Here is a 20,729-nt window from a genome sequence, read left to right as displayed (position 1 = left end):
GATAGCACAAAACCCCCCCAAATGACCCAATTTTGCAAAGTAGACACTCCAATCTATTTGCTGAGAGGCATGGTGAGTATTTTGCAGCTCTCATTTTTTTTGGAAAATGAAGAAAAAACAGGAAAATGCATTTTTTTTCCTCTTTTTTCAATTTCCAAAACTTTGTGACAAAAAGTGAGATCTGCAAAACACTCAACATGCCTCTCTGCAAATAGCTCAGGGTGTCTACTTTCCAAAATGGGGTCATTTGGGGGGGGTTTGTGCTATCTTGGAATTTTAGGGCCTCCGAAACTGTGATAGGTAGTCAGGAGTGAAATCAACAATTTACGCCCTTGGAAAGCCTGAAAGTGGAGGTTGGTTTTCGGGGTCCTGTACTCGGCTAGACTGCAAAAAAGTCTCACACATGGGGTATCCCTGTACTCAGGAGAAGCAGCAGAATGTATTTTGGGGTGTCATTTCACATATACCCATGGCATGTGTGAGCAATATATCATTTACTGACAGCTTTGTGTAAAAAAAAAAAAAAAATATATATATATATATATTTCCCGGAACTTGTGGCAAAATATAAAATATTCCATGGACTCACCATGCCTCTCAGCAAACAGCTTGGGGTGTCTACTTTCCAAAATGGGGTCATTTGGGGGGGTTTTGTGCTATCTTGGAATTTTAGGGCCTCCGAAACTGTGATAGGTAGTCAGGAGTGAAATCAACAATTTACGCCTTTGGAAAGCCTGAAAGTGGAGGTTGGTTTTCGGGGTCCTGTACTCGGCTAGACTGCAAAAAAGTCTCACACATGGGGTATCCCTGTACTCAGGAGAAGCAGCAGAATGTATTTTGGGGTGTCATTTCACATATACCCATGGCATGTGTGAGCAATATATCATTTACTGACAGCTTTGTGTAAAAAAAAAAAAAAAATATATATATATATATATATTTCCCGGAACTTGTGGCAAAATATAAAATATTCCATGGACTCACCATGCCTCTCAGCAAACAGCTTGGGGTGTCTACTTTCCAAAATGGGGTCATTTGGGGGGGTTTTGTGCTATCTTGGAATTTTAGGGCCTCCGAAACTGTGATAGGTAGTCAGGAGTGAAATCAACAATTTACGCCTTTGGAAAGCCTGAAAGTGGAGGTTGGTTTTCGGGGTCCTGTACTCGGCTAGACTGCAAAAAAGTCTCACACATGGGGTATCCCTGTACTCAGGAGAAGCAGCAGAATGTATTTTGGGGTGTCATTTCACATATACCCATGGCATGTGTGAGCAATATATCATTTACTGACAGCTTTGTGTAAAAAAAAAAAAAAATATATATATATATATATATATATTTCCCGGAACTTGTGGCAAAATATAAAATATTCCATGGACTCACCATGCCTCTCAGCAAATAGCTTGGGGTGTCTACTTTCCAAAATGGGGTCATTTGGGGGGGTTTTGTGCTATCTTGGAATTTTAGGGCCTCCGAAACTGCGACAGGTAGTGCAGAGGTGACATGAACAATTTACGCCATTAGAAAACCTGAGAGTGTTGATTGGTTTTCGCGGTCCTGTACACAGCTAGGCTCCCAAAAAGTCTCACACATGGGGCATCCCCATACTCAGGAGAAGCGGCAGAATGTATTTTGGGGTGTCATTCCACATATACCCATGTCATGTGTGAGAAATTTATCTTTTAGTGACAACGTTGTGTAAAAAAAAAAAATTAAAAAAAAAAATTGTAATTTTCCCGAAACTTGTGGCAAAATATAAAATATTCCATGGACTCACCATGCCTCTCAGCAAACAGCTTGGGGTGTCTACTTTCCAAAATGGGGTCATTTGGGGGGGTTTTGTGGCATCTTGACATTTCAGGGCCTCCTAAACCGTTATAGGTAGTGAGAAAATGCAATGAAAAATGTACGCCCTTTGAAATTCTGATGGTGGTGATTTGTTTTCCGGCTCCCGTACACAGCTACGCTCCCAAAAAGTCTCACATATGTGGTATCCCTGTACTCAGGAGAAGCAGCAGAATATATTTTGGGGTGTAATTACACATATACCCATGGCATGTGTGAGCAATATATCATTTCAATGACAACTTTGTGTAAAAAAAAAAAAAAAAATTTTTTTAGTCATTTTTCAAACACCTGTGACAAAAAAATAAAATATTCAATGAGCTCAACATGCCTCTCAGAACATTCCTTAGGATGTCTACTTTCCAAAAAGTGGTAGTTTGGGGGGGTTTTGTACTGCCCCGCCATTTTAGCACTTCATGAAATGAGATAGGCAGTCAGAAATTAAAGCTTCGTAAATTTCAGTATTTACACCATAGTTTGTAGACGCTATAACTTTTGCGCAAACCAATAAAAATACGCTCATTGATTTTTTTTTTGTCAAAGACATGTAGCTAAATATATTTTGGCCAAAAAAAATGACATAAATTGAGTATATTGGATATTTTTTAAAAGACAAAGTTGAAAATGTCATTTTTTTGCAAAATTTTCGCTCTTTTTTTATTAATATCGCAAAAAATAAAAAGCGCAGAGGTGATCAAATGCCACCAAAAGAAAGCTCTGTATGTGGGAAAAAAAGGACGTAAATTTCGTTTAGGTACAGCATTGCATGACCGAGCAATTATCAGTTAAAGTCACGAAGTGCCAAGTTGAAAAAAGGGGTCTGGTCCTTTAGCAGCCAAATCCTCCGGGGCTTAAGTGGTTAAGTTTGAGAAAGGCGTGTGACATCTATACTAATGTATCGCTCAGTAAGCTTGTGATACGTGAGGAGATTGAGGGGGGGGGCGAGTTGAGGAGTGGAGAGATAGATATGCGTGTCATCAGCATAGAGGTGGTATTGGAAGCCATGGGAGATTATCAACGGGCCCAAGTAAGAGATATAGAGAGAGAGAATAGGAGTTGCCCAAGGATGGAGCCTTGGGGTACCCCAAGAGGAAGGGGACTGGAGGAGATGGTGTTGTATGTGACACTGAAAGTGCACTGAGATAGGTAGGAGGAGAACCAGAAAAGAGAGGAATCACAGAGGCCAAGGGAATGGAGTTTGTTGAGGAGGAGTGGGTGGTCAACTGTGTCAAAGGCATCAGAAAGTGGAAGTAAGGAATTGAGGGTATAAAAGAGTTGATAGGGGTTTGGATGAGAGGGTTTCGATAAGAGAGGTGTAGTATGTTTGTAATCATTAATCCAGAGCTTACACAATTGTAGCACTTTTTCACTGGACTGCAATTTGCTTCTGCTTCTGTATGTTAGACTTAAAAACTCAGGTGCCAGAATTTTCCAGGGAAAATTGAGGGAAGGGACAGGAATATGTCAGTTTCCCTTTTTTTTTTTTACCTGTAAGACGTCTACTTTGTCCCCTGTCTTCCTGTGATGCAAGTTTCTTTTCTTGTATTACTACGCAGAATAACCAAAAGGCAGAAACTCTTAGTTGGTCCGGCAAATGCAGTGCAGCTGTTTTTCTTTTTTTGGTTTGTGTTTTTACAGTTCACCTCTATAGTCCATTATAAACTTTCAGCTGACTATTGTACAACTTAATTTTAGGTTAAAGTGCATCAACTCATAAAAGGTATTACCACCTTTTTCTTTTTTTGTGATTACAGTCAAACAAAATATGTAGCACAAATATTATGTGGCTGAAATGCAAGAACCACCAAATATTAACATTGACATTTTGACCAGAAAGTCGTCATAGCTATCGCTATGATGACTAAGAGATAAGAGAATTATCCTAGTTACTGAACACATATACTGAATCACATTTAAAGAATAAGTGTCTGCTCAAGCTGGCTTTCTATTATACTAATTAATGGAATGCTAGTCACAGAACATTGTGTGCCTTGGAGTGTGACAGCTGAATATGTTGCACAAATATTGTCATGAAGGAACTGTAATGTGTGCAAAAAGAAGCAGGTATATCACAAAAAATCAGCTATGGTCAGAAGATTTACTTCAACTTTGTAAACTGATTCTACTGCCCAGAAAATACTGAAACTGTGCTCAAGAAAGGGCAGTCTCTGTACCCCTAGTTTGTTTGATATAATTATTTTGCTCCTTAGACTGGCTCTGCAAGGAACTGCAGCCTTTTGCCACTTAAAGTGCATGTGGGCAAAATAAAAAAGTATATTCAATATACAGTATGTCAGCAATGCATGCATATTGTGTATTTTTAAATATACTGCAAGTACATAGAAATACTTGCCATTCTGCCAGAAATCCAGTGAGCTCCTAACTTTTTTTAGTAAGCAGAAAGCACAGTGAAGTTGATTTACTAATGTAGGAGAAGACGCTGCCCCAATGAATGACTCAAAATGTACTAAATAAAATATATGGCAACAAAGCCTACCAGCTGCCCCTTTGAGGTGTAAACGACCCTTAAATGAACGAACCAAAAATATATATATTTAACAATGCTGACAAATAATTAAAATGTGATGCCAAAAAGTCCATGTCTTATGAAACAAGTAGATGAAAGAAGTTGCTGGAGGGAATCCCAATCATCACTATATCCAAAATGAGTAGCAGTAGCCACCTCTTAAGATCAGTGGTCAGCCTGCTCTACACCTCAGGTGAAGTGTGTGCATACCAGATCGATGCGGCTGACAAAGCAGCCTTCACACAGTTTATTAATGATCCTTCAGTGATAGTCCGTATCCTCCTCTGATAAGTCCCACCAAAGATTTTGTGTGGAGTACTGTCTTATACCATGGTACATAAAGTAAGACAATCCCAGGAATAGATCATGGTGCAGTAAGTTTTAATAAAACTATTTAAAACATACAAGTTTAAAATATTGCTTGTATACTGTGGGTGCCTGTAAGACACCAACACATACAGCTCAGCTCTAACTGATGCAGCAGTGTGAGCCATGTGGCCACCAGGTTGGTGTGTGTTTTTAATAGACTGCAGCTGATGTGAATTTGAATTAGATTTGACTCAAAGGCTCAGTCTCAATGCATTTCGCGTGTGACATGTTCTAAGGGAACTGCAGAACACCTCCCTCTTTAGTGCTCCATACATTAATTTTATTGCATCAGGTCAGTGAGCTTCAAACTTTTATTTGTTTTAGAAGTTTTGGAAGCTTCCTGTCCTTCAGTGAGCCTCAAAATTGCTAGCCTCGTTATTTTTCATGGATGCACAGACCATTTTTTTACATTTTTCTTGAAATCATTCTTAAGATTTCCACCATGGCAATGTTTTGGTGCAAAATTTTATTTATTTATTTTTTTCTTTTACTTAATAAAATTACCCTAAGGGCACTTAAACTCTGAGAGCGGGTCTGCTCTAAACAGCAGGGAACCCGTAAGCAGATCCCCTTCTAAATTTGAGCTGAACGAGATAGAAACTCACGATAGCTCAATGGGCGGGCAGATGTAAATGGACTCAAGTGTCTACATCATGCTTCCTTCGAAGGGTCTGTAAAAACAGAACAGAAAAGAATGAAGTCTTTTTACTTTTTTTTTTTTTTTACTTACCTTGACAGGCTCAGAGGTAGGCAGGTTTAAACAGAGACAGAAGTCCATTTACATCTGCCTGTCCATAGAACTGCATGGACCTTCTGATGAGGTCCGCCTGAAAAACTGAGATGTGGACCTGATGAGAGAGCCCATGTGAAAGGGCCTTAACTGTGTAGTTTTAAGCACCCATGGGCCTAAAGATACTACGTGGTGGAACTGACATGAGTGATTTTTGCAGCATGCTTTGTTCATGTCTGTCATATTAGGTGCATTTTTATGGAGGTTCTGGCTTAAAAGATCCAGCACTTTTATACGATATAGACCTTTAAAGACTAAGTCACCTTTTAATAAAAGCTAGCTCATGCAGGTCCATGTAGGTTAGTGTAAAATGCACTTTGCTGTAGGCCTTTTCTGCCACCCATGAAGCCTGGCTGAAATACCCCTAAGGGTCCTTTCACACGACCGCTCCGATCAGATCCGCCTGTCAGTTTTTTAGGCGGATCTGATCGGATGCCCCATGCATCCCTATGGGGCAGCGGATGTCAGCAGAGACATGTCCGCTGACACCCGCTGCCATCCGCATCCGATCCTGTCCGTGAAATCCGGACAGATGGAAACCCTATTTTCCATCCGTCCAGCGGATCGGATGAGAGCTGACAGGCGGTTCGCTCTCATCCAATTCCCCCACAGAGCGGAGAAGGAGCTGTCACCTTCCTGCTCAGCGGGGATCTGTGTTTATGATCCCCTGCTGAGCAGCACGGATCCGCCTATGGAGGCGGACCGTGTGAAAGAACCCTAATGTTTACATTCCTTTATTCTGGCTCATTTCTGGGACACAACTCATGTTAGTTGCCAACCCCCAGCATTGCAGAATTGAGCACACTTCTTGATTCAAAAGCTTTTCAAGGGTAGAACACACTATACAGGGACTAACTCGTGAATGCAAGGGTAAGACAGATCTTTAGCAAATATTAACTAATCAGATTCTTTTTTTCATACATAAGACAATACTTTATGGCGATTCCTCTTCTGAAATTAATGAAAATCTCATTTGTTTCTCTTTTACTTCAGTTTTTATAATTTGCTTGCTTAAATCAATGTCCAACAATGCTTTTGTCCCCCTAGATAGCAATGGAGAGAGCTCAAGCCACATGCAGTTGGATTTAGTGGTGGTGTATAGTGGAGAAGGATGTAGAATTAAAATTCAAATATTACATAGGGAAGATATGGTGATGTGTCGGTGGTATCAGAGCACTGAAGCATACTTGTTAGGGTTTGCCACCTAGACACTAAAAGATTGAAATAATGGAAATATGATTTTGGAAATGTCAGGTTAAAATATAGGCGGTCAGTAGGTATAGTACTATATATACTGTTCATATAAGAGGTGTAGAGCGGCTATTGATATGTAGCTGTTGTAGTTACTAGTATGATCATGTAAAGAATGTCATAAAAGTTCTATTGTAGTCTTTATAACACAGCAGAAGTTGCAGGTCTGATTAGGATTCAGCTGGCATTCAGTCAGTATTTACAAATGTAGCTTCTTTCACAGAGCTTTATTTTTTGCCCAGTCGGTCTCTCGATAATGAACAAATCATACATGCTCAAACATCTGAGGAAGAGAAGGAATATTAACTATTACCTCTAAATGTCTACTTGCACGTATGCCCTCTTTTTGGTTGTCTAGATGTTTTTTTTGGGTTTTTTTTTTTTATTTAGTTCATTAACAAGATTCCCCTTTTAAAGATTCAATAAAGTGCTGTTTCCCTCATTAACCAGTTAGGCATTTGATATCTGTGCATAAAAAATACAGTTGGAAAATTACTAGTTATATAGACAACTATATTCTTTTTTGACCAGTTGAAATCTCAAATCTTTTCCTTCTGGAAGGTTCACATATACAACCTGCTTTTATGCTTATCTGCTACTTTAGTATAAAGCCTAATGCCCCATACACACGTGCAGATTATCTGCAGACTTTTGTCTGCAGACTTACCTTTTCTATGTAGTGCAAGGGCCTGCCAGATTGCATACAAATTGAAAGTGTTTAGGTTTGACCTCATATTATATGGTTTTGGTAAGTCTGCAGACAAAAGTCTGCAGATAATCTGCACGTGTGTATGGGGCATTAGACGAAACTATGCAAGTCTGTATGTGAATGTTAAAATGTGCATTTATTTTTAGGTAAAAGGTGAACCTATCCTTTAAATTCTACAGACAACAAGCTGATCATTCTTTAAAACAGATATAGCGCATGTTAACCACATTTACCTCAGGTTACCAAAGTTTCCGTAGAATTAAAACGATTTCCAAATGTTAAGTATCTGTAGTAGTTACAACACAGATTTATGTTGTGTAATCCTTCCAATGACATACCGTTTCCTGCTTACTCTCCAATAAAACAGACGTTTCTTGGTATATGAGTGTAGGTTAGTGGAGTCATGAACCCCCTTTGTCTAAGTACAAGATAAACCCCTATGGAAGAGCAAAATCTTTACAAATGATAGCCCTTGTACTCAATGTTATACCAAATGTATTATCAAATGACTTTCAAATATGTTTGCAGAATAGATAAGCCATCATTTGTTTTCCAGAAATGTATGAAACGTGTCATCCATAGTCTGATTTAATGTTCCATTAGCTTTGGTCGCTCTGGAGAATTGTATTCGCTCATCTGTGTTTTCTGCACAGTTGAGAAGTATTTCTGATTTCCAAGAACATGCATTCATCCGGATTACTTGCAATTGGAAATTGGCTTCTTTGGCATTGCTGTTGGGTTTCAAGCACTGAACCATTTACAATAAAAACCTTTTTCTAATTAATAAAAAATTTTTTTGTACAATGTAATGTGGGCATTTTAAAGGGTCTGCCCACTCAGGAATTTTGTCTGTTGTGTAAGTCCCAATACTCTGTGATTACCAATAACGCAAATCCCTATTTAAGCTCCTCTGCAATAAAAAAAAAAAAAAAAATCAAGCAATAGTGTAAACCAGTACAAAATGTCTATTCACAAACGAGGCCACAGATAAGTGTCCACCAAGGATGCAGTAAGTTTTGAAATATATGTGCACTTAAGTAATGTGCAGAATGTTCATCCATGGTAACCAATCCATGTTCCAACAAAGATCAACTTTGAGTTTAACCGCATAGACATGTGTTATTCCACTCAAAAGTGCTTATGAATTGGTGAACTACCAAATATATATGACCTTTATGTTAAAAAGCTCACTAAATGCTTTACTCACTCATATCTAGGATACATATCCCACTACTCCTCCTTCCTTCAAAATCTTTTTACTCTACACAAATCCAATTTTCAGTAGGGCAGGGAAAACAAAGAAACAACTAAACTTACATTTCCAGGTGCTACACTCGGCACTGCTAATGCATCCAATGTCCTTCCCCCCTCTCCTGGTCTTCTGAGAGTGAGGAGTTATACCTCTGTAAGTAAGGACATCAATGACTCCACTTAACGCATTTCATCACCCAGACTGACAGGATCATCCTACAAGCCTGATTCCAAAAAAGTTGGGACACTGTACAAATTGTGATTATTTTATTTAGAATACAACATAGATGACATATCAAATGTTTAAACTGAGAAGATGTATCATTTTAAGGGGAAAAAAGATTGATTTTAAACTTCATGACATCAACACATCTCAAAAACGTTGGGACAAGGCCATGTTTACCACTGTGTGGCATCCCTTCTTCTTTTTATAACAGTCTGCAAACGTCTGGGGACTGAGGAGACAAGTTACTCAAGTTTAGGACTAGGAATGTTGTCCCATTCTTGTCTAATACAGGCTTCTATTTGCTCAACTGTCTTAGGTCTTCTTTGTCGCATCTTCCTCTTTATGATGCGCCAAATGTTTTCTATGGGTGAAAGATCTGGACTGCAGACTGGCCATTTCGGTACCTGGATTCTTCTACGTAGCAATGATGTTGTAATTGATGCAGTATGTGGTCTGGCATTGTCATGTTGGAAAATGCAAGGTCTTCCCTGAACGTCTGGATGGGAGCATATGTTGTTCTAGAACTTGGATATACCTTTCAGCATTGATGGTGCCTTTCCAGATATGTAAGCTGCCCATGCCACACGCAACCGCACACAACGATAACAACTTGGGTTGTCCTTATCCTCTTTGGTCCGGATGACATGGCGTCCCAGTTTTCCAAAAAAAACTTAAAATTTTGATTCGTCTGACCACAGAACAGTTTTCCACTTTGCCACAGTCCATTTTAAATGAGCCTTGGCCCAGAGAAAATGCCTGCGCTTCTGGATCATGTTTAGATATGGCTTCTTTTTTTTGGCCTATAGAGTTTTAGCCGGCAACGGCGATTTGCACGGTGGATTGTGTTCACCGACAATGTTTTCTGGAAGTATTCCTGCGCCCATGTTGTGATTTCCATTACAGTAGCATTCCTGTATGTGATGCAGTGCCGTCTAAGGGCCTGATGATGGGTGACATCCTTGACCAAGTTCCTGAATCCTGACTGTTCCTCTGCTTCTTTTGCATTTGGATCTTTCTGGACTCCTCCTTCAGGGAACACATCTTTTAATATAAATTACCACAATATCCCCGCACAACTTTTTTTCTGATTTCCCTACAAACTAAGCAAGCAAACTTTCAACATTGTTTAGAGATTTAAAAACAACGTGAGCTTCATACTTTCAAGAAGACCACAGTCTGAAAAGTAAACTCATAGGAGAGGATCGGATTTACCAGTTGGATACATCTAGTTTAGTTGGCATGCTAGAATTGTTCTAACACAATACAAGAGCTTTAGAGCCCATTCACACTAGAGCGACTTGTGAGGCAACTTGTGTTGCCCCAGGTCGCTTGACATAACAAAAGCAATGTTAATCAATCAGTGCCGTCTTAATTGGCACTACTGAAGTTGCTCCGACTTCAGAAAAGGGTCCTGTACTACTTTGAGGCGACCTGTGATCCGACTGTCCCATATACTTCAATGGGAGTTGCCTCCTTATCTTAATTGACACGACTTGTTATCAGACTTTCCAGGAAGAAGAAAGAGATTAGCCAGGCATTCCCCACAGACAAAGTCGCCTGTCTATTCAAAGTAGTGCACAAGTCTCTTCCAAGTCTCTAAACAAGTCTCTTCAAGTCACGGGGCGACTTTCTGGTAGTGGTAGTGTGAACCAGCTCTTATCATATAAAAAAAGGTAAAACTTTTTTGTTTTCTCTTTTAGAATGAATAATATTTCCAGTCTGCTATTGAAACCGAGAAATTAGCAGATTTCACAACATCTGCATATATTGTAATTTAGCTATAACATATACTACTTTTCCCCTGTATAACTGCAGTTTATCACAAGATCAGATGAGATGGAAAAGGACATCGGGAGTAAATCACTTTTTGGGCATAAATCAAGTTTAGTAGTGTGCATCTTAACTGGCATTATGTAAATTCTGTGTAAAAACCTGAGATTCAATTTATTTCTAGCAGACGTAGAAAAAGTTATGATTTATCTATATGTGTTTCTCCAAAAGAGCATACTTTGGTTCAGGAACACCTTTCCTCCACTTACTGAAACAGAAGTCCATTTGCAGTCTAATCTTTCACATCACAACACCTTAAATTGTTAAATGCCTGAACATTGTGTACTGATGGAGGCGGTTCTCCAGATCAACTACAAATCACGACTTTGGTCTGTGTGGAAACTGTATAATATTTAAAGCAAATCTGTTATTGGGGGACAAAGGGAGAAAACCACAGCTATAAAAAAACACCTAGAGGTGACTGCACATACCTGAGGTAGCCTCTCAATCCGGCCTGTCATAATCAAATACTAATAGCTGGAGAACCATTGGCGTATGAACCCAGTCAGAGAAATGAATTAGGCTAAAGCATTTAATTGGCTCATTTCTAAACCATAACTGTTTTTAAGGGAAAAGAGAGTGATGTACAGCTGCACAGTGAAGTTTTTCCAGGGTGGTGCTTAAGATATTTAGCAATGTAGGTTAGACTCAAGAGGGTATCGGGGGCTGTAAAGGACACATTCACTAAAGGTTAAAAAGGATCCTAAAACAAAAAAATAATAAAATTCAGCAACTACAAATACACCATCTTGAATTTTGGAGCCTGCTGTGACTTCCTAAGTAATACTAGCAGCAGTTTCCCACTGTGCATGTGCAAAATCAAAGGGCACAGGGATACTGGTCCTGCAGCCTCTTGGCAGGTTTGATGTGTCCTAGAAGGCTGCAGGTGTGGAGGGGGACCTAGGTGAAAAATAAGGTAGTGGGTGTGGGTATCTATCAAAAAGCTATCCACCCCCGTAAACCAAAATTAGAAGTATTGGGGGGTTAGGGGCAAGGGTGGGGAGGATTATCACTTTTGAGTGAAGGTTCACTTATGTTGTTTTTTTAAAGGAAAGTACCCTAACTTCCCAGACCTACATGCCATAGCACGAGAAGGCACGTAACCCAAACACCAATCAAGTCTTAAAAAGATTTTACATTCATAGTGTTACGAAAATAGTTTTGAATATTAGCTTTAAAATCCCACACCTAAATGAAAAGACTAATATTTTTGTTATTAAACAGTGATTTATGTTTTTATTTCAAAGAAAAACATCTCTCATGTCACTGAAGTTAATATAAAATTAAAAACAGTGCAGTGATTCAAAAGCTTCTTCTTCCTAGCATAGATCAGATCTTAATAAGTTGTTAAGCTGTCAGTAATAACTAGCACCTAGAGCTGCAAAAGGAGCTGCATGTCAAGAAAGTTGGATTTTTCATAAAACAGGAATTTATGATCTACTTTTGTTGTGATTTGGTACATTTTTAAGGTTGCAGACAGGATCCTTAGTGAATGTGGTGAAATTTCACTTTGCAAAGAATAACCGATCACATGCAAAGAAAATAATAATAATAAAAAAACATATTTGCTTGCACATACATGGATGATGAAAGCGAGCAGAGCTTCACCTCATTCACAAAGTGCTAAGGAAAAGTGAAACTTCCCTTGCAAAGTGAACAGTATTTCAGTATGTCAACCCCATTGTTTACAATGTACTGTGTATGCGTATAATGTGGAGAAATGAACCAGTCTCGTATTTAAACTGAAATATATTTTTTTTGGATTGACTGCTAATTTAAGAAGCCTATGCTCATTGGACATATAGTGTTCTGATGGCCTCAACAACTCCATGCTGCAGGATGAATGAAATTACACTATCTCTGCTATGAATCTGGGCCAGGTATGGGTTAACTTTAAGATTCAGTAATGTGACTGTAGGACTTACTATGGCTACACATTTTTTTTGTTAAATACTAGAGTATGTAATACCCATTAGTCCATTTTTGTGCATTGCTTGGTAGATCAGATTTCCATAAGCAGACTGCAAATGAGACACCACGTACCCTAATAGCTGTGGTATAAGATTTCCTTTTTTTTATTTTGACATGAATTCTATAACAATTTTCCCTTAGAGGGGAAATCTGATGTACAAGCTGCCTTAAATACAAGCTGAAAAATGAATGAAAAAAACTGGACTTCATATTTCATCTTGCTACTTTGTTATCTGGGCAACATGAAAATAATGCATTAACCTATCTCTAGGAGAATTATTTCCATTGCTGGAATATTTAACCTTCTTCTTATAACTTTTCACAGCAAAGACAGTTATTTAAGTTTGCTGTAAATTGCATTAGGCTATAAAAGAGTTAGTGAATGAAGACTTAAATCGCAAACTGTAGAAAGAACCACACTAAATAACATTAAGGTGTTGGCTAGGGAAGTAGATTTGATTTTTTTCTTCATTTGTTATTTAGGAGGACTTTTAAAATGAATCTAGCTGGGTACCAAATATGTCTCTTGCCTATAAGAAGTAATTGTGTTAATAAAAACACAGAAGTAATTTACAATGTCTTTTACCAGTTTATCTTGTGAAGATCACACTAGGTTTTTCTTTATTTAGACAGCTTTATTTAACTGCAAACGCGTATCAGGTGAATTATGACAGCATGTACACCTTAGGCCCCTTTCACACACTCCGTTCGTCAGGCGGAATCCGTTTTTCTCAGCGGGGGATCGATCCGCCGATTCCCCGCTGAGCAGGAGGATGACAGCTGTGTCTCCACTCTATGTGCGGAGATACTGCTGTCAGTTCCCCATGCATCTCTATGGGGGGAATTGGATGGGAACGGACCGTCGGTCCGTTCTCATCCGATCCGCTGGACGGATGTAAAATAGGGTTTCCATCCGTCCAGGTTTGACGGATCGGATCAGATGTCAGTGGACATGTCTCCGCTGACATCCAATGCCCCATAGGAATGCATGGGGGGACCGTTCAGATCCGCCAAAAAAAGGACAGGCGGATCTGAATGGTCCGCCTGTGTGAAAGAGCCCTTAGGAGACATGTCTGCTGACACCCGATCCGATCCGTCAAATCTGGACGGATGGAAACCCTATTTTCTCTCCTCGCCTTCCAGGACAGCCTAAAAGTGAGAGATGATAGGCTCCTCCCTACCAGAAACACAATCAATTACAATTAGTTAAAAGGCCCCACCCTTCCCTCTGCCCCTCAGTTTAGATTGTGTTTCTTCCTACAGCGAAACATTTGTTATGTCCACTGACCTGCAGACTCTGAGAGTTTAACGGTACCCCTGTGAGCCAGGTTCAGCAAAGGGCCACTGCGAGCTGAGCTCTACTGGCCGCCTCTCCAGGCTTCTCCCAGGTCGTCGTCGGTCACCTGCGGTGTCCCTCTAGGTCCTGTTTTCCGGCGCCAGCAGCTCTCCTCCACAGAAGGATTTTGAATTTCCCGCCAGACAGGCGCTTCAAGCCTCGTCTTCAGACCAGAACTTCCGGTATAATGTCAGGACGCGTGCAACATGAAGGCCGGAACAAGGAAGAAGAAAAACGTGGAGGAGACGCCGGAGCCGCTGCTTAGCGGCAAAGCAGATTCCAAGGCTATCGCAGCTCGGACAACTGCTGGGAAATGAAGCCCTCCACGACTCAGCCTCCGGGGAAGGAGGAGGAGAGGCCGGTCCAGGTGTCGATAGCAAAACCCAGGTCGGAACCGGGTATGTGCTGAGAACTTATCCTGTATGGGGGTATTTCTTTTAAAGTCTGCTGGTTATTGACTTAAAAAGGCCTGGAAATTATCCCATTTTCCCTGACCTTAGTCTGGCCCATCAATGTCCTTTCTATGGTCCTCATGTTAACATTTTTAGGAGGAGTGATACTTTATACTGCTTTGTATCCTGTCTTCCAGAGTCCCTGAACGGTTCACAAGAAACCTCTACTACTAGCCCAGCATTATCAGGCCCTGTTGCTTCTAGGAAGTGTGGTAATTGCCGGGATAGGCTATCCAGTTCCCACCCAAACCATTCTGCTATAAATGTATTTACAAGTTAGCAGGAAAAGAATCTTCAGGGTAAATGAAAGACTTCATTAAAACAGTACAGGATGAAATGTTAACCACTATTTAGTCAGTACAATCTTCTATAGGAACCCTTAATGTTGTAGAACCCAGAGATCTTTCTTCGATGGAAGGTACCTATTCACAAGAAAGTTCCTTACCTAGAGCAGGACCTTCATGTATTATACCATCTTCCCAAAATCTCCCTTCAGCACAGATTAGGGAAGAAAGTAGGTTATCACCAGAGGAGAGCTGCTCGGATTCCCAAACCTGCTCAGAAGGTGAAGGGGACAGATGCTCCTGATGAGGTAGAATCATCTAAAAACCTATTTGGTTTGGAGAACATGCAGGGACTCCTGCAGGCCATTTATGCCTCAGAGGAGATACCTGATTTGCCTAAAGAAACCATGGCACAAGTTAAGCTCTATAAAGGACTAGAAAAGAGCCCTTCTAGAGTTTTACCTATCCACCATTCACTGAAGAGTTTAATTCTTCAACAATGGCAACTACCTGAAAGCAGGTTAAATAAAGGGAGTTCTTGGAAAAGGAGGTTTCCTTTTAAGGAAGATGACATAGGGAAGTTCCTTAAAAAAACAAAACTAGATGCCCCCTTGGCACAAGTAACAAAAAGGTAAGACCTATCCTTTGTGGATGCGGGTAACATCAAGGATGCCATGAACCATAAAGCAGAGGCCTTACTGAGAAAAGCCTGGGATCCCATTGCGGCTACTATGGCTCCTGCCTTGGCTGCTTCTTGTGTGGCAAGAAATGCTTTTTTCTGGGTCGATAGACTGAGTAAAAAATTTTCTCAGACCTAAACTCAAGACATCCAAGTTTCCTTTTCATTGATAGGTAAGGCTGTGGCCTATCTAGCAGATGCTGCGGTGGAGTGGGTCATAGCCTCTGCAAAAACAGGGGCTCTCCTAAATTCTGCTAGGAGAGCCATCTGGCTAAAAGAATGGGAAGGTGACGTCACCTCTAAATCTAAGCTCTTTGGTCTTCCCTTTGAAGGGTCTCTTCTGTTTGGCTCTGGTTTGGATGAGGTCCTTACCAGATCCTCAGAAAAAGGGAAGAAATTCCCTGCAAAACCCAAAAAAGTGGCTAGCAGAAAGAAAGAAATTTCCACCGTGTATGGGCTGCCTAAGTGTGCATGATGTTACAATCAATGCTATCACTTTCTGCATTTTTAGTACCAGAGGCTTTAACTGCATTAATTACTCCTCAGCCAAATCCTTATCAACTCAAACCCTCACATTTGGTTTTACCTGCTAGTGATGGAAATGCTCCTCCTCAATTAAATCTCTGCCCACATTTCTCATTTTAAATACATGTCCAAAAACGCCTAAATGATATACGAAGTAGCCCAGTGCTCTTGTGTGAGAGATACAGACTATTTCTTTTGTACATCTCAATATCAAACGACCAGCTAGCATCATGACTAAAGCTAGCCATACTCAATACAGTCAGATTGTACAATCTCCATACAATCTTCTTTCTTCAAAGCTATCTAACATGAGTAATAGTGTACACAGTATATTCAGTATCAAATCAGGCAGGACCTTATCATTTAAAGTTAATAATAGAGTTAAAGGAGATCGCACAATGAGATCGTTCAACATAAATGAAACCTTCAGCTTTACACCATTCTTTTAACTAAACATTGAACTCTGCAATACAAAGAACTTTGTGTGTTAGACCAGTGGTCCTCAACCCTGGCCTACAGGGCCCACTAACAGGCCAGATTTGCAAGATAACTGAAATACATCCCAGGTGATATAATTTGCTCCTCAGTGATTTCAGTACTCTAGTCTGCATCTCCCCAAGGTAATACTTAAAATCTGGCCTGTTAGTGGGCCCTGAGGACCGGAGTTGAGGACCACTGTGTTAGACAATTAAGACCACTGCAGATGTAAGAATATACCCTAAGGGTCCTTTCACATAGGCTTTTCACCAGGTGGACTCCATTTTGCTCAGCGGGGATCGATCCGCCAATCCCCACTGAGCAGGTGGATGACAGCTCCGTCTCCGCTTAATTTGCAAAGACAGACCTGTCAGATCCGCACTCCCCTCTATGGGGGATCGGATGAAAATGGACCGCCTGTCTGTTTTCATCCGATCTGATCCACCAGACGGATGGAAAATAGGGTTTCCATCCGTCTGTATTTCACGGACAGGATCGGATAGCAGCGGGTGTCAGCGAACATATCACCACTGACATCTGCTGCTCCATAGAGGTACATGGAGCATTTGGTCCGCCTGAAAAACTGACAGGCCGACCTGATCGGAAAGCTCGTGTGAAAGAGCCTAACGGTGAAGACCTTGGCCCAAACTCTGAAAACCCTTCAGTGCAGAAAGCACCATAATGCTTGGGAAAATCATTGGTGCTGTGGTACACAACAACATCGACATGACAATATTTAAAATGCGCCTATTATCTCTCCTGACAGTAGCACCAGGAAAACACCTAACACTTTTTTGACACTTCCACAATCGTTTTCTACTTGAAAATCCCTAACCTGTTGGATTCTTCTTTGTCAAAAATATAAATTTGTAAACAATTGGCAGTATGGTTACGTAAAAGCAAGACTCCTATCCTTTTTCAAAATAAAGGTCTGCATAATGTTTTTTTTTTTTCCTGGACTGTATTAAATGTATTAACTTTCTTTATTTTACCTAGCATTCTTTTTTTTTTATTTTCTTTTTTTAGTTTAGTTCAAATGCACTTTGCCTAAAATGTAATTCTGAATTTTATTTCCTTTTAAGTCAAAGCAAAAAAGGAATACAAATTAGTTTTTAAATCGTTTTTCTTTTATTATAACAAATCATTAGTTACGTTAGGATCACAAGTAGCAGACCTGAGTATTATTTTTCAGCATTTGTTGGAATACAGCTTGGATGAAATGAGCTGTGGATCATTCCCTGTGGAGCTTTTATCTGTTGCTTTGTATACACAGAACTATATTTAATACTCCTGAAGGACACTTCTGATGATGTTTGCTAGGAAGTGTCTGGGTATATGTGGATCACAGTATTTTTGTATGGGCCATTGTTTGAATCGTTTGACACATTGAATGTTTATGCTTCTACTGTTCTAGTCTTTTCTTACATTCATGCCAAGGGTCTCTTATTCCAGAATGTTCTTTCTTCCACTCTTCATTTACTGTATGTAGAAACCCAAAAAATAAAATGAATAAATAAAAACAAAAATTAGGGTTATGTCACACTTAAATCTTTGTTGCTGGCAAAAACACACTAGCAACTGGATGGCTATAAAGAGTAAAAGCACTCAGCAAGGGAGGCACTCCCCTACTGGTCGGAACAGCAAGGGTTTGCACCCTAGCTTGCTTACATACTTCAGAATTTCCCTGGCCATCAAGGAAGCTACACCTTGCTGTTCCATCCAGCAAATTAGTGATGCATGTTTTTGGGTTTTTTTTTCTTTGGGGTTTATTTTTGCCCTTTCTAGTGACCCTGTTGATAATTATTAAAAAGATTGAGTGGGGTTTGGCCCTGATTTCCCAAATGGCAGGTCATGCATTTTGCAGAATAATAGCATAGCTGATTAGTATTAACTCTGATGTCGAACAGGTGGGACAAAAAATACAGCTGCACCACGATTTCATCATATCTGTCAGTTTAGCTGTACACTGCAGTCTGTATGTTAAGCACAATAAATTATTTAAATTAACTTTGTCTTTTTTAATTTTAGGCAAGCCAGTCTAAATGAAGCAGCAGAATTCTACTACAAAATGGCAGCAGAACTGAGACCCAATGTAAGTGTGTTGGATATTATTAGTTAAACAATATATTGTTCATGTAAACATTTTCTTAACAGAATGAGGGCTGCAGACTTTAATGCTGAACCTGTTTTTGCATCCTTTAGGAACCTAGACTTTAGCTTTCAGATATATTAACATGTCTATTTATAATTTGAAAATTACATTTTCCTAATCAGTCTGGTTCAAGGAATGAGCTGTCTGGGGCACAGTATGAAGCAAAGTACAGCCAAACAAGAGAAAAATAGTGTTGTTAATTGGGTTGTTTTTATTGGAATTTTAAGTAAAATTTGTTTTTGCATCAGAAAAGGGTTTAAAATAATGATGGTAATAAAGTATTTTAAAGCTGAACTCCATGTAGATACACAAGATAAAAAAATATTACTGTTTTTGCTATCAATACGTCATTGAATGTATTTTCTCAATTCAAGTAGTGCAAGTTCTTAGAATTGACTTGGTATCAGCCTCTTGCAGCCCCTTTATTTGTGTACAGACTGTTCAAGGAGCTTGTTGATAGGAGGAGAAAGAAACATAGAGAAAATAGTCCATCACTGTTCTGCTTCTCCTTTAACCGCTTGTCGACCGCCGCACGACTATTTACTGCGGCGGTCAGCCCCTCAGAGGCAGATAGCTTGCGAGGGTCTAGGGAGCGAGCGCGCACCCCGCTCCCGCGCGGTCACGGACCCCCCCCCCCCCGCGCGTGTGACCGTTGGACCCGATGTCCGCCGGTCACTCGGCGATCGTCGGTGCAGAGGGAGAAAGGCAGGCAGCTGATGTAAACAAGCCGTTTTTGTTTTGCAGATACTTTTCTGGGTGTTACATGTGATTTCCTTACTTTCCCCCCTTTACTTTGTCATATAGTTATTGTCATTGATTTTGGTATTATGGGGTGTATGATTAATATGTTTTGGATCATATTTTTGGTCTTATATGGTATATACTGATGTCAGCCCATCCCCTTTTCAATGGTGTGGAGGTTGTCCCTAGAACTTTTTTTTGGAACAGTTAATGGATCATGTCCACCTCAATTTATTATCCCCCCTCCAGACTGGACCCTCCATTGCCATGGAAGAAGGTTTTTTTTTTATCTTCCATCTTTTATTTTTGTTTTCCTACCTGTTGTCTATTTGTGGGTTTCTCTGTCTGTTTTTTTTTCTGGATATTTGCTATCAATATAGTGTATGGTTTCCCAATATATCATTTTGGATACATGTATTGTATATTCATATGTTGTAACTACCTTTGTAGATAGATACTGGTTGAACTCATAAGGGTGTGGATCCTGAGCCAGTGAGATCACTGCGAAATGCGTTGAACCATCACGACAATTTGGAGCAACATATATGCAGCAATCAAAAATAATTGTACCAGTGATTGTCTTTTATTTATGTTTTTATTGTGTTATATAGATGCTACATATTTTCATAAGAGTTTTTTGTATATTTTTTTTGTATATTTTCTATAAAAGTTTCCCATCTTTCCACATTTGTTGGGTGATTTGGAGAAAGTACAACGAATGTCTTTTTAGTCAAGGGATGGTGCCCTAAAATAAAATTACAAGAAGGCTTCACGTATAATATTTTGGGAGTCCTATATTTGTGACTTCATAATCATAATACAATTTTCTGTTGATTTATGTATGTTTGAGGATAGGTGGCTGCTTAAAAGCCAGCATTCGGGGTTGTTGGAATGTATCTTTCAGCATTTCATCCTCGGTTATAATGGATTGCAAACCTTAGATTATCTTTCCTATCCCTTCTAGTGCTAGATTACATGTGGCTACTAAAGATACTCGGTTGTTTTATTTTATTTATTTTTCTCTTTGTATTGTTGGAGATTTTCTCTTAGTGTTTTCAGGGCTGTGTTTATGCCTGTATTGATGGTTTTGTCCTTGTAACCTTTTTTAAATAAGGAGTCTGCTAGTATTCGGAGATGTTTCTTTATGTTTTCTAGGTCCAAGCAAATTTGGTGGTAACCAATGGCTTGGCTGTGTATGATGGCCTGTTTGGTATGCTGGGGATGGAAGCTCGAACAGTGGAGATAGCTGCATCTATCAGCGAGTTTCCTGTATGTTGCATTGTGCAGCTTGTCACCCCTGATGGAGAGAAATGGA

General features: G+C 39.8%; 1 protein-coding gene across 1 annotated transcript in view; it reads left to right on the top strand.

The window, feature by feature from the left end:
• Window positions 1–20,729, top strand: part of TMTC2 (transmembrane O-mannosyltransferase targeting cadherins 2) — a 445,859-nt gene that overhangs the window by 386,663 nt on the left and 38,467 nt on the right. Inside the window, exon 11 of the mRNA XM_082255664.1 lies at window positions 18,550–18,613. Coding sequence (XP_082111790.1) covers window positions 18,550–18,613 — 64 coding nt within the window. The remainder of the gene's footprint in view (window positions 1–18,549; window positions 18,614–20,729) is intronic.

This window comes from Pelophylax lessonae (genome assembly GCF_965119305.1).
Source record: "Pelophylax lessonae genome assembly, chromosome: 4".
NCBI classification, from domain to species: domain Eukaryota; kingdom Metazoa; phylum Chordata; class Amphibia; order Anura; family Ranidae; genus Pelophylax; species Pelophylax lessonae.
The sequence above is the reverse complement of the archived record's forward strand: the minus strand, read 5'-3'. Positions and strand labels throughout refer to the sequence as shown.